The 15,179-nt window shown below is 42.1% G+C and overlaps 1 protein-coding gene across 2 annotated transcripts; it reads right to left on the reverse strand.

Annotated features, from left to right (window-relative positions):
* Positions 1 to 625: 625 nt before the first annotated feature.
* On the reverse strand, positions 626 to 14,720 carry ARRDC3 (arrestin domain containing 3). 2 transcript variants are annotated; one of them, XR_014230765.1, is made up of 8 exons: positions 14,264 to 14,720; positions 10,930 to 11,011; positions 8,402 to 8,549; positions 7,054 to 7,156; positions 6,405 to 6,661; positions 5,809 to 5,971; positions 4,824 to 5,016; positions 626 to 3,398 (listed from the first exon to the last, which is right to left on the reverse strand). XR_014230765.1 is itself a non-coding variant. In XM_082337326.1 (8 exons), exons 1-8 carry the CDS (start codon positions 14,541 to 14,543, stop codon positions 3,342 to 3,344), a joined length of 1,245 nt encoding a protein of 414 aa, XP_082193452.1. In that variant the 5' UTR covers positions 14,544 to 14,719; the 3' UTR covers positions 626 to 3,341. The 2 variants fall into 2 exon arrangements, 1 of the variants encoding a protein (XP_082193452.1); XM_082337326.1 differs by having other exon boundaries at positions 4,824 to 4,978; positions 14,264 to 14,719.
* Between the last annotated feature and the right edge of the window lie 459 nt (positions 14,721 to 15,179).

Below are 15,179 nucleotides of genomic sequence, written 5' to 3' on the forward strand. Positions count from 1 at the left end.
CCTCAGAGCTCCACAAGCAGGGCGCAGGGCGCAGGGGGACATTTTCAACATCTGGTCACACTGGACCTTCCAAGGGAACAGCAAAGGGCACCCTTCTCCACCCCACATCGCCAAAACACATTTCCAAGTCCCAGCTGCAAGACCAGACCTTTGAAGTCATTCCCCTTCCCCAGTTTCCTCCCAGCCCCACCAAAATGCGTGTTGCCCCCTCCGTGTCCCCCAGCCATGTGTGGTGGAAAGGACCAGACGCCTCTAACTAAGGTCGCTGCAGCTGCGGTGACATACGCACACAGCGTCCTGGGAAGACACACGTATCCTGACAGCCACTGGTGCTTCCCGATGTAGGGAATTGTAGTTTCCCACCTGTGACCCAGCCCCGAGAGGTCACTGATGTACATAAAAGGGGCCGAGGGTGCTGAAACTGGACTTTTGTGATACTCTGCAGTGTAGTTCTAGAAATAGTTTTTCCCTTTCTAGTTTGAGACAGGTTAGTATACGTGTTCCTATAGGAAGGTCCTGTACTATGTGATCCTCACAGTTATTATTTTATACACAGACACCTTTTGAAAAAAATATTTAGGTCATGTATAAAGAATTATGACTTACACTGAAAACATTTAAAAGCTTTTTTTTTTTTTTTACAAAAGTTTATTTTCCACAAGGAAGAGCAATAGGAAAAATTAAATTGTTTTCCACATATTGTTTTCTTGAAACAAGGTCTACAAGGACATATTCAGCACCAAAACTAAAAACAAAAAAAAAAGTACAAACAGCCATAGAATATAATCTATAAAGCAAACATTTAATATTGCACTTTGTTTCTCTAATGTTTGGATTTTACTTACTTTTTCCTAATTCAGATCAGAATTCTCTATCAAATACCGGGCTACAACTGTGAACCTCATGTTTTATAATGCTGAGAATTGACCAATATTTGTGGAAGAGTAATGCCTCTGAACAACAACGTAATTTAAACCAAAAGTCTTTATTTTATAAGGTTATAGATTTTTTCACTCTAATCACAAAGGCTGTGATGCCATGTCAATTACTACGATATTGGTCAATCCTGCTTCATATGCAATTTTCCATTATATTGTGATAAGTACTTTAATGCTATGTATATCAGCAATTGTTCCCTAGTCTGTTAAAGTAACAAAAAAGGAAAAAAAAGTAAAACCACCAAATGCCCTTTTATGCCAACGATCCCATCAGCTTTTACAATTGTCTGGTTGGAGAGGGTAGAGGGAAGGGACATTCACAAAATTGGCCTAATAACGTAAGACATCACCCAATTTCCTTCTCATACAATATTCTTGCTCCAAGCCCAAGCCTTTTAACTGAATCACTTAAAACGCGACTCATTTATATTTTATCACCCTGTTGTCATTTTTGAAACATGAATTATTGTTCATGTTCTCATAAAGGCCACTTATGGAAAAGCCTATTTTGTCGCATTTATGAAGCCTTAAAAACAAGACAGAGGTTTTTAAGAATGAGCACCATGCAGAAACACCAGCCTCCCCTCTCCTGCTCCCTTCTGAGCTGTTTTATTGCACAAGGAGATAGACGCTTGATGGATTACATCTTGATTTAAGTCATCAACACTAGAAGCGTGTCCCTTTATCATTGGTCTGTGTTACACAACTTCTGAAAAGGAAAGTTGACCTTTATTATAAATCTCTAGCATGTAAGTGCTGGTATTGGTGTTAGCACATCAAATGGCTCCACTGCACTCTTTTCTTCCTTGGGGCACACTCAAGGGCAAGTGCTCTTTCCATATGATTTCTTGCATTCTGAATGATATATGGTGAAATGCACTGTTCTGTTTGTTTTAAAGCTCTTGAGAGTACCACAGAAGATGCAATCACTGAAGCAACGCTAGCTAACCGATATCTGAGTATGGCTGGTAACACTGGTCTTGCCCAGTTTAGTTATACTTCTAGCCTTACTATTTTACAGTATCATAAACCCTGAAGATAATACAAAGTGCACAAACTGAGCTCTTGGCATAGTCCAAGCTTTTTCTGCAGTTTGAAATATACTTTCTACTAGAGACTCATTACATATAGAATTTTTGGTGATTATGTAAATATATATAAAAATAAATTTACTTTCCCTTCCCATCCCTACTACTTGAGATATTGATCTGTCTATGAATCCTAGACAGCATATGACTATTTCCTTTTAAAATTCTTTTGAGGCTGAGCTGGTATCTACTGGTGCTGCTTTCATTTGTGCCTTTTTTTTTTTTTAAAGCTTCACAACTTAAATATCTCTTTTTTTATAATGTAGAAAGAGAAATGGGAATGAGGGTATGTTTTGTAACTTTTGTGTATGTCCCTATTCCAGATCCCCCTCTCGAATAAAGAACAAAAACAAAACACAAACACAAAACAAAAATGAAGTAACTGAACAGTGCAACATAACAAAACAAATAGCATTCCAACAGTTTGGCAAGTGATGAGTTCACCTGAGATTAAGTGATTTTTAGGCAGTCTGTAACAAAATGCTGCTTTGCAATAATAGTAGAAAGGCAACAAATTCTTAAAGAAATCAAGAAGGTATTATACAATCTTGATGAAGTCTATTAGTTTCTTTCTATTAACTCTCCACCCTCCCACCCCAGCCCCACATCTGTTGCTTATCTACTACAGTAGGCTGCAAAACATACAGCAAGAAGGATTGGCTTGAAGGCATTTGATGTTTGTAAATAAATCCACAACAGGATCCAAGCTGAAGAGGTGATACATGATCAGCCTACTAGGACAATTCTGAGCATGTGCATATGCAGGTAAAGTCCAGGCTACATTAAATTAAAAAAAGAAAAGTCAGTGCATTTGTCAAAGTCTGTTGCTGTTGTTTTTTGTCAAAGCTTTCTTTTGCTCCTTATTGTGCGGACCACAAACAAATAAGGGGGGTAACAACAGTCCGGCATAAATGAGAAAAAGCTGTAGTGACACTGAACCGCACAATGTTAAGCAATGAGCATGTGCAAATTTCCCAATCAAGAGAGGAAGCCATCCCTCTCTTACAATGTGGTTTGAGTGTTTTGACACACATGACTAAGTTAGTAAGGCTGCTCCTAGTATGTGCCAGTATTGGGGGGGGGGGGACGGGACACGGGGAGGAGGGCAGGGAAAGCTCATCTTCAAGCATGTGGAGCAGTCCTACAATGTTACTGTAGGCTTCAAAGCATGATCACAGGTTGTTTTCATTTATTCACCATACAGGCAAGAGCAAAACCGCTTCCTTTGAAAGTGTGTCTCCACTATGACGCCTTGACCTTCAACACGGCAGGTACAATTCAAAACCCAAGTCAAGTCAGCTTCTTATGGTTTCCTTCAACGAGAGGGGCAAGATGGTCTGTCATCTGTGGGCTGATCTGGGTTTGGATCAATCTAACCAAAAGAGACAAAAACACAACCCAAGGCATTTTTAGAGTCAATTGCTAGAAATAAACCAATCCAAACAAAAACCCACCAAAATTTGCAAGTTTAAGACAATCATAGCAATAAATGGCATTCCAAAACCAAAGGTTATTCAAATAACTGAAAAACCTCTAGTCAATTAGAAAAAACTTTGATCAAAAAATTAGTAACCAAGTATAGCAGAAAATTTGCAACTACAAAAACTACAGACTGATACTAATATCAGATAAGCACAAAGGACTAATAAAAACTTGAAAAAATCTGTTCTAGTAGCAGGGAAATATTTTGAATTATTTACTGTACACAAATAAGATGACTGATCAATAAAATATAACTTAAAAAATATTTAATTGATTTCAGAAGTTTTGCTTCAGACGACAAAGTTACCAGTAAAAAGTCATTTTACTTTTAATTTACAAGTGATTAATCCTCAAACACACCATTAAATGTCTTAAGAGGTTCACATGTTCCACACCTTACCTCTTCTTCCTTTCTAGAAAAGGAAGGATGGGAACAGCCTGCTAACTTAGGTCTCCACAACCAGACAGTAAGAATAGTTGAAGTGTACAATATATAGTTTAGACGACATTTTTTTTCCCCAGACAAAATTTAAAAATCTTTAAGTACTTAAAAAGAAAAGGACTTAAGAGTTGTATTCTAGGGTTAAGCTACAGAAGAGTTCTCGGGGAAGCCTCCAGCACACAAAACCCATGCCCCTCTCTGCCCACTCAATAGCAGATTAGTGTTTCAAGAGGAGAAAAGAAAAAAAAAAAATCAACTGAATTCAGGCAAGATTTAGCCTAAGGACACTATTTTACTTTTGTCCTATACCACTGCTTTTTCCTGAAAACTATGAACATGGAAAGCTTTTGAAGTTATGTCATGGCTATTGAGTGGCTTTCACAGAACTAAAAATGCAGCCACAGATGCTGGAGAACTTCGTTTTTACAGAAACTTAAGTCAGGAAGAGTACCTTTGTAACTTCTGAAGCTCCTGAAAGCGCTACATACACAGAACCAAGCATGCACAGAGCGAGTAGTTTTAGAAAGAAGTAGAGCTGGAAAACCATTAGCATGTTGTGCCTCTATAGACCCAAAATGTTGGTGTTAACCAATGCAGTGTATTATATATGTAATGCAAGGTTTTAATGAAGTTGCTAAGAGGGTACACAACAGTTCGGAAATTCTACAAAGCAACAGAATTGTGAAGAATCTTGAAAACTCTTGATGCAATGCACCTGCACTTTGCTAAAACTAAGTTGCCTTATCCCCTGTTGATCATTTTAATGATTTCTCCTGATTTTTAGGAAGGAGAAACAACTCCCTACATTTATCCCACAAGACACAATTCAGAAAAATAGTGAATTAATCATCATATTCTGTCTGAGGTACCTACTTCTGAATAGAGGGGTGGAGGCAGAAAACGGAACTCCTGGATGTATGCAAACAACGGTCCTGGAAGCACTCTCTCAAAGTCATCACAAGCACCTATGGGTGCAAGGCTGGACTGCCTTTGTTCCTCTGTGACCACTTCTGCATAGCTAGGAGGTGCTGCAGGGAAAAGGCACACGCAGTTCGAACAGCAAGTTCTTATGCATGTCAAAATACATAACATGATAAATATTAAACTTTTGTCATTGTAAAATGCACCAGCAAGTAGGTAAATGACTTCAGTGACTTTTTAACAGTTGTTGAACATGAAAGGGAGGGTAGGCTGTTTTGTTTTATTTTAAGATTATGCTCAAATCCAAGAGCAGACTGACCACTGCTTATCATGGCTTAATTATCCCCTTAAAATTCAAAGCATACTCAAGAGTACTGACTTTCCGTACAGGTAGGAATGATAAAACATTGCATTCCTCTGGACTCCACAAATCTGAAGCTGGGATTTGTACATAAAAAGAGATATTTATTAAATGTGTGAAAACAGAGCGAAGGAGATAAGAGTTTCTCCTTTGGCAAGAGAGATTTCCATTGAAATAAATTACATTATCCTTCCACAAAGCCTTAGCTACTAAGGCTGGTAAAGGACACCATAAACTGCTATTATGACAGGTTACAATGTCTTATAACCAAGAATGCAATTGGGATACTGGAGGCAAAATTAATTCTGCACAGGTAGAGTGGCATCCTGCGCTTTCACTTCTGCCAGCTTCCAAGCAGCTGGATTTCACTGCTTGTCCTTGGTAGAGGAAGGCAGCAAAGGAACTCTGTTCTTCTACAGAGGACAAGCAGGTGGCAAGGAAAAATCCACAAGGGATTTCCTGTGGACTTTATTATGAAGGATGTAATTTGGGTCTGTTTGCATGACAGCAATGAATAAACCAGACAAAAATCAAAACAAAGCAGCAAATTGATTGGGATTTGTATTGTCAAGTTACCTTCTGGTCTTTCAGGCAGTGTTAGACCAAGCCAATTCATGTTCATGCTACACTGGCTGCTCACACTTGATGTTCTGCTACCAAATGGGTGTAGAGGAATGGTACCAATGACCAGTGGTAAGTTAAGGAATAAATCCATGGCGCCTGGAATATCAACATATACCTAAAGAAGAGCAACAACAAAAGAAGTGTATGATTAAAAGGTATGCTCGTACGACCACTTAATCATTATTAGATTAAAATTCTCTGTCCATGGAATTTTCCATGAGGAACTTAAGTTCCTTCTTGCCTGTTTTAGGGCCAATGCCCCTATGGAGACAAAAAGCTCTGCTAGTCAGAAGAGGCTCAGGACTCTTAACATGAGCCCTCACATGGAAATGTCACCTACTTGTAACACATTTACTTAGCTGGCACACCACAACTGTTTTAAGAACATGCATGATTTAAACTGAATTTATTTACAGAACTCCTGTCAGGACACCAGTATTAGGATATGTATTTATTTTGTAACTAGATAGCACAGAATGCTTTGTTAGCAATTCACAATGAATGATGGAAACTACTCATGCTCAAGTGAAACAAGCCATCCAACGTACCATGAGTGAATACTCCACACGGATTATACTACAGTCGAGGATTGAAGGGGAAACAGGTGGAATTTTCAACTGTTTGCCATTCCAGGTTTCTGTTTTACCAGATGACAAGGATTCCCCACGCAGGTTGGCAACAAGCTGTTTGACTTCCTTCATTTTCCCTTTGGCATAAAATGCCTGCGTTTGGTAAATGGCTGCCTTTGGCACCACCACACGGGAAGAGCAGTTCTCAATCTCAGCAAAGATCTGAATTGATTCACCTGAAACAAAACCAGAATTTCATGTTCTCCTTGTATTTACAACTCAGCTTAAGCAAATTGCCACATTCTGTGTATTGTTATAATGCACTGGATGCTGCTAGCAATGCTCTACCTTGAAAAACATCCACTAACAGTAATAGGACCACCATGAGCTAATCTAAAAGAGAAATTCACAGGTCTAATAGAAGCAGATGTCCTTCGACAATCTGATTACACAGCTAGCATTAGTTAACAAAATTAGTCATAGTTAAGAAAATATCAAGAAAATTGCTGAATGCAGACTGAGGTGGTAAGAACAGTTTAAATATTTCTTTTACATAAAAGCAGTAAGTACAAACTGTCATTTTAAAAGGGAAGGAAAAACATTTCCTATAATTACTTCTGTTACGTACCTGGGGTGTAGCCCTTCCTTTCAATTTTGGCACTTAAGGATATTGGGCCTGAGGTACAAAACCAACAACAGAGAGTCTTTTCTTTTGTGCCTGCTTGGGGTGACTGCAAGAAAAGAACAACGTCGCCCATTTAATTAAGAGTTCTATGAATTTCTTCATCCATTTTAATCAACACAAAAAATGACTTTCATAATGTACTTATTACATATTTTGATAAACATAGCTAGTTTTATTTAGAGGAAAAAACCTCAAGCAATTTTAATGGCACTATGCAGATACAATGTTTATTCTAATTCCATTACTCATTAATACTGGTTTTTCTACTACACTTCATACTACAGTCACACTTAAAACAGTTTATACATGAACACTGTGTGCCTTAAGAAAAGGCTTTATAGCCCACATATCCCAATATATTGTTGGCAGAGCTTTTCACTCATCAGTAAACTAGACCATCTTTCCAGTACATTGTATTTCAGAAACAATAACTAAGTTAAAGTACTGTAACTTTGACTCCTGCTATTTCCTCTGTTTCAGAATGATTCCATTTCACCTATACTAAACAGACTTATTTTAAACAACATTAGGATTTAAGACTTGATCCAAAGCCCATTAAAGTCAAATGGGAGTCCTTTGATTTTAATGGAATTTGTGCAAGGCCAATGTCCCTTTGCAAGTCTGATTTTTCACCCATACACACAAGAAACCTATTTCAATGGACTTCAAGCTTTTTTTTCCCCCCTCCATAGACTGGGATTTGAGGAAGAGGAGAAAAAAAAAAGAAAAGAAATTTTAGGCCCAATTGGAATCAAATCCTCATTGAAAGCAGTTGTGATACTGAAATTATTTTAGTGAAATGACGTTTTAGAAAAAGACTATATAGAATTATGATAATTTCTCCCCATTGGTAGAAAACTGTCCATATGGAAATTATCAATTATGCACACTAGTACATTTTTTACTTTGCATTTTTAAGTTAGCAGTCTCTTACTATAATATTCTTTTAAGTTTCACTGTTCCTTCCACAGATTATTCTTTATTCAAAAATCAAAGTGGAACAGTTCACAAAGTTTTCCTTCTTAGTGACATTTTACAATTTAGTATTATCAATTGAAATTGACAAAGCCATTTTACATCTTAAATGTGAAGCAACTCCAAGTAGAGGAAAAAATGTAGCTTTCAAAATACCAGTGAAGAGTTGCTGAACTGATGTAATACTTAGAAGATCAGCTGTAATTAAACTAGCAAATAAATATTAGGCAAAATTAGATGTGGATATTGTTTCACTTATTATACTTAATTATTTTTAAGCCAGAAACAAAGAAGGAGTAATTCTGTCAATTCTTACCAGTAATGAAGGAGTGTTGATATCTATATGTTCAAAGACTGTAAATTCCTTCTTTAATTTTACTGGTAGAAACCAAGGCCTATGCAATTCGGCTTTCACCCAATAGCGCACACTGCCATGTCTGCCTTCGAATGAGGTAGCAAGTGGTCTGTGCAGGACACAAAGGTCAAAATTGAGTAAAATCTTTCTGTCTAATAATGATACAATTGCTCAGATCAGGGATTAGTATGTAGAATTGCATTTGTAATGCACTGTAGTATTTAATGCAGCATAACTTATTTGCAAAGTTTCCATATCTCAGAAAAATTCAAGATTAAAGATGGGAGAAAAAATCATCTCCAATTCATCCTACTATAGTTTTGCATAGATTTTAAGAATCAATTAAAGAATTGTACTAGAAAATGCCAGGAGAGTACACATTTCCTTTAAACTTAAGAGGCCGCTTTTACATCTAGACTAAAGCACGCCCTTTTAAGGCCAAATTAAGACTACCAACTTAAAATCAGCATTAGTATCAACCAATCATTGTTTCGGATATTGTATTTTGTAAATCATTGTCTACTGTTTACTTGGCTGGTATCTCAGTGTCAGGTTAATTTTAGCTGTAACTCTGCACTTTTGTAGTTTGTTTAGCCTTCAGCAGAGTAAATATTTCAATTTAGAGTTCTGAAGAGAAAGGCTATTTTGAGTACCTTCTAATATTCCTCTACCCTGGTGAGACCAGCTTAAAACATTTATATTGTGTATGGATGTACATATATCATATACACATAACATCATCAAGCCTATTCTGCTCTGAACTTTGACAGATGAAACAAGTCCTTTTTGGGAGCTGGAGTAAAAACAATGTGGAAAGGATCTCCAAACCTTTCAGCATCACCTTTTTTTCCTGTAGCATCATAAAATGAAAGACAAAAGATCTTTATATTACAGTCATCTCCAATTAACAGTAGTTTTCCATAACTTAATTTTTCCTTATTTTTATGCAAGGAAAATTTTTTCTCTTACACTGTTTTGAATACATCATAATATATAAACTAAACATAAATTATTTGCAAAGCTTCCGTATCTTCCGTAGGGAATAATACTAGCCAAGATAGTACTTTACTAGAATGATTCTTTCAGTTACAGGTTTGACTTCTCTATTGGCACATCTGAAATGTTTACTTTTTTCCCCTAATAATCCAAATGAAAGGATTTTCTAAATCAGTCTTCAATGTTTAATCCTGCCCCATATGCTTTAGGGCAAAAATCAGTAAGGCCAGTGTGTGCCTTCTTTCTTTCCACTGTCTCTCTGTAGTGTAAGTAAATTTTGGAAGTACTCCAACACAGACACAAAATAACAAATAAGTAGGCAGTGTCAAACTTCAGGCTTTTAATACTAGCCTTTGTTTTTTCAGTATCATCAACAGATGGTTGTTACAACAGTTATTCCTTCAAGTCAGTTAAAAAGAACCTGTGTTTTGACCAATGCTTGCTTATATGTCCATGTATACAGCTCTTCTCCACTGTTCCAGTAAGATCTACTGTCAAGTCCTGCACTGTTCACTTTGAAACTGACCCACAAAAGTGGTTACCATCTGCAGGTTCTGCTAAAACCAGCACCTCTAACAAACAGATGGTTTATTAGCTTTAATATTAGGTACTGAGCTATTTCACAGAACACACTGCCAAATTTTTTCAATGTTAATGGCTTCACTGCTTGCCTTTTACAGCAAAAGGATCCTTTTTCCATCCATGTTGAGACTCCCTCTGTTCCTGTGTATTTAATTTTATTGCAACTTGTATTTTTAGCTAATTTCCATATTTGTAACTCCGCTATGTATAAATCTTCCATTCACAATGTCTACATTACACATTTCAAACTTGGGGGGTAAGGGAACAATCCTTATCTTAACACTTCTGCTCTCACTCTTGCTTCACCTTTGCTTTCTGAGACAAACAAGATTAGGTATGGGAATTTTTCTTGCTTCATCCACCCATCCTTCTGCTTATTTCCATCCAGGTTTCTGCATAAAGGCCAGCATGGGTACATACATCCTATTTAAATGAGAACAATCTCCTCTTTTGTTCAAACCTGGTTAAACTTGCCACATTTGTTCCAGACTGAGCCCAAACAATTCCGCTGTGATCTTATCTCTAGTTCTGCTGGTCTGCATGGCTCCAGTAAACTGCTGGTTGGGTTAGAAGGTATCTCAGCCACTCTGTAGTACTCCAATGACGGTTCAAATTCCTCTCCCTCCTCTTGGGAAGGGGTAAAATATTGGAAGACCTAATAAGTCAGTAGGACTTGGTCAAAAGAAAGTGAGCAATTGGGCAGCAATGAGCTCCTGGTTTTGTGAAAAAAAAAAAAAAGGAACTGTGTATCAGTTTAAAAGCAACCTCTTCAGTTTAATGAGATTATGTCCTCCGCTGCATGTCAGTGCACAATTCCTACTACCATTGAAAAGGTTTCCCCTCCACCCACAGCAGGAGTTTTGCTCAGGCGGGTGGGCAGCAGGGCCCAAGGACTGTGTGCGGGCACTTACGTCTGTGGAAGCTCGAAGCTGAATGCATATTCATGCCTTCCCGAATGGATGGTGTGAAGGCCTTCTTCTGAATTGTCATCATCTAGGAGGGGAAGAAAAAAACCAATATGCTATTCCATCTGCACACATTTTATACGGGCTTCTCTTCCAGAATAAAAGGCATTTACACACTCGTTACAGCATTTAAGAATGCGGTGTCCCAGAATGAAGGGTCTCTGGTCCATTCATATTAACTGCTGGATGCAGGGCCAAATCTTACCTACAGAAGGTTAGGCAAGATTGGCAGATTCACCTTACAGAGAAGCAGAGGTTAATTTGCTTTAATTTATAATCCCGCCTCTGAACACTGACACAGTTGCAACTGCTGCCATTTCAAGGCCTGCCTGCAAGATCTGTAATGGAAATCACGCTTTCTACTGCAATTCCTGGTTAAAATGAAATAGAGATGTCTCTTTAACAGCATTAAGCCATCTGCACTAAGTCTGCTATGTAAGATTAAATTTAGTAATTTGGCTTCCTTTTATCTCCTGCCTGGCAACAGCGTCCAGAAATTAATCACCAAAAAAAAAGTGGTAGAAAAAAGAAGGGTGTACAAGTACCACCTGGAAAGTACCAGATAAATTCAGGGGCACAGAAAATGGCAAGCTGCCCAATTAACACTGTCTAGAGCTAAACTTTTTATTTTTTTATAGGTTAGCTTGATCTCGCTTGGACAGCAAGACCCAGATATTTGCTGGTTCCGGCAAGGAAGCTGACCTTTTTCTATGGTCATGATTTCTTGCACGCCTTTAAATGCTGCAACAAATTCGCAGTTTATTCCAGCATAATTACCATAAAAGCAGAAAAACGCTGACTCCACCAAAACAGAAAGTTTAGTGAAAAATAACTGAGCATCTCGCACATAAAAAGGGCTGGAATAATAAAAGGGGATATAGTGAGACAATGTGAAAGGCAACCTCTTATATTTAATGGTCTGAAGCATTAATGGAGGCACGTAGGCACACAGGAGGGTTTTAAGTTCCCATTGTCCTACAGGAACGCCGATGCTCCCCTTCCTGTAGTGCACCGCAAAGGCTGAAAATCTTTAAAAATAAACCCCCAAAAAAGCCTCCACCAGCAAGCTATCGAAAAAAATGCACCAGCAAAAATGCGCCGAAAGGGCGAGACAATGTATCAGCGTGAGGGTGGTGGTTTTTTTTTTTTTTTTTTTTTTTTTTTTTTTTTTTTTTTTTAATTTTATTTTTTGAGGCAGGGGGAGCGCTGCTTTTGCTTGCGGCTCTATTTCCCAGCAGGGCGATCTCCTCCTCACAGACAAGTTCCCGTCCTGCCTCCCCCCCTCCCTTTCTGCCAGCTCAGCAGTCCCGCCGAGCCGGGCGGCCGCGGCGGAGCTGTGGTAAACAAGTGCTGAGCTGTCAATCAGGGGCCAGGCTGGAGCAGGAGCCGACCGGCCTAAACCGGCGCGAGCGGATCCCCAGCCAGCCGCTCATATACATACGGTATACGTTACACCCGCCGCATTCGCTCAGCAGCTCCGCTCCCCGCGGCCGAGGGAGGGAGGGAAGGCGGGGCGCCACCCGCCCCTCGCCTTCCGTTCTCCGCCGAGACCCCCTCAGGGGACCGTTACCGGTGCGGGGCGATGGGGACGTGACCGGCCGCAGGGCGTCCCGCCCGCCCTCAGAGGGGCTTCCCGCCGTGCCGGCTCCTCAGGGGAGCGGCCCCTGCTCCCGCGGGGGGCTGCCGGCGCCCGCGGGCAGGGGAACCTGCTCCCTCGCCCCCGCGGCCAGCGCCCCTCCAATCAGCGGCTGGCATCGCCTTAGCAACAGGCCAACAAACCCCCGGCCGGCCAATCAGGGGGCGGGCGGGGGGCGCGGCCTGGGCCGCCAGCGCCGGGGGAGAAGCGCCCGGGGCGGTCATTGAAACTCGGCCGCGGGCGCCGGCAGCGGGGCTCGCCCCGTCCTCCCTCACCGGCGCCCCGCACGCTCCCACTCGCGGGCATTGCCCCACCGGCCGCGGGAGGCTCCTCCGTGTCTGCAGGCTTCTCGTCACCCGCGACCCGGAGGTGCGTGAAGTTTCGGTCGGGGGAAGGAGGGTTTGGGCCACAGGTCACCTCGTCAGCGAGCTGTGCACGAGGTATTAAAAAAAGAAAAGACAAAGCCCGCAGCTCTGCTACAACGTTAATTTAAGATGGTAATGGCATCGGTGCGGCCTGCAGCAGTTCTTCAAAAATCACATTCTGTTTTTTCCAAAGGAAAGGGAAATATCCCATCCCTGCAGTAAATATGCTGCATATTTAAAAAAAAAAAAAAAGCCAAGCAGCACCAAAATTACATAACCGGTTTGTAACATTATTTTCCTGTGCTGGGGAATTAAGTCATCGCCACCACCTGACGCGTGCGGCCAATCTGCGCGAGGCAGGCGGCGCACCCCCCCCCCCCCCCCCCCCCCCCCGGACCGGTCCCAAACAGGATTGAACCGCTTCGAACAAAGGCTGCAAACTTCGGAAAAAAACCAACCCCCAGCCCCGCAGCTCTCAGCCGGGCGGGGAGGGGGGTTTGTCAGCCTGGGGAGGGGTAACCCCCGCCCCCCCCCCCCCCCTCCCCCCCAGCCCACCGGCTGGGGGGAGCAGGAGGTCCTCGCCAGTTTTGGGAGGGATGCTCCCATCACGCCTCCCCCCCCCCACACGCTTTTTGGACACATCTTTATATCGGGGTCCGTCCCCCCGACCCCGGGAGGGGTGGGTGAGGGAAATTAACGCGATTTACCGGGAGGGGGTAAAAAAAAAAATTACACGTGGGGCGGTGGTAGTGTATGTCAAAATAAGCCACGGGGAAGCTTTTTACCTGGCAATAACGAGCCATCCTGAAAAAAATCATCACCTTGTCAGAAAAGCAGAACCCCGATGTGTCAAAAAGCCTGGTTTTACGCTTTTCACTGTATTTCAGGATTTGGTAGGATGCTGCCAATGAAGTCGTTCACTGCCTGTCTGGCTTTGATTTTAGAGCTATTTTTCCCATGGAGGGACAAATCCTGCTAGTATTACTAAGGAAAAAACGGTAATGCATTTTTACAAAACTCGGGTATTACTAAATGGCTGCGCTGAAGGGCAGGTAGTTCAGCACAGTCCTGCTTGCAGGCACTTTGCAGATGCATCTCCTGCAGCTCCGGCACCCACGTTCATTACCCGGGTGTGAGACCCTCGGCGTGCCCTGCTCCCCAACACTGAATTGCATCCATTAAACAAACACAAAAAAAAAGGAATAAACCGAGACGATGCAAAGAGGCGTCCTTTCCCCGAATCCCCCCCCCCCCCAGCATTACGAAGGGAAACCCTTACCTCTCTCGTGGCCGATCAGGATGTCCTTATGGTTGAAATACTCTACTTCTTCAGTGTAGTTCTGTGTGTAGGCAGTGTTGGATCCAGCGTTCCTCGATTCAGTCCAACGCACTTTGGCGTGTCCCCTCGCGTGGATTTTAAGAGATTTCACTCTGATTTCCCCGGTTACTTCTAAACTGACCCTTCCTGAGACTGTGTCCCCGCTGGAGTAGACGGGGACATTGCTGTCATTCAGACAGTCAAAGCTTATTGTCAAACTCTTCACCTTCCCCAGCACCATGTTGTTATAGCAAAGTGTAGAAAAATATACTGTAGGAAAAAAAAAAAAAATAACCCCAAAACCCCTCAGGCAAAGGGCGATCGTGGCGGCGCGGACGCTACAGCCGGCTGCTGGGGCGGCGGGGAGCCCCGGCCCCAGCCCGGGCGCCGCTCTCCCCACAAAGGCGCTGCCGCCGCCGCCGCGGCCCCCGCCTTATAAGCCGTGTGACAAACAAGCGCCGCCGCGCATGCGCCGCCCCGCCTCCCCCGCCGGGGAGCGCCCGGAGCCCCGCTGCACCGGCGGAGGGACGGAGGGGCGAACGCCTGCCGGGGGTGAGGCGGCCGCCCTCGGCGCTGCCGGGCGCGCCGGGGCCTCTCCACGTATGTGTGGGTGTCTTTTCCGCTGCTGGTTTGTTTTTTTTTTTTGTTGTTGTTATTGTTGTTTTTTAACCTACCTCGCGCGGTGCCATTTCTTGGGTTATTTCTGTTATTTCACGCTGCGTTGCTAATCCTGCTGTCCTCCCCAGCGACTCGCGGTTTTCAGTGAGCTGTGTGATGGTGGTGGGTAGCCGTCCCCAAGCCGCCATGCACTGAGGCGCGCCGCTAAAAGTTCAGACTTCTGTTTTCAAAGCAGTATATTTACTGGTTTTCTCAAGTA

Source organism: Platalea leucorodia (assembly GCF_965183815.1).
Source record: "Platalea leucorodia genome assembly, chromosome: Z".
Classification (NCBI taxonomy): Eukaryota; Metazoa; Chordata; class Aves; order Pelecaniformes; family Threskiornithidae; genus Platalea; species Platalea leucorodia.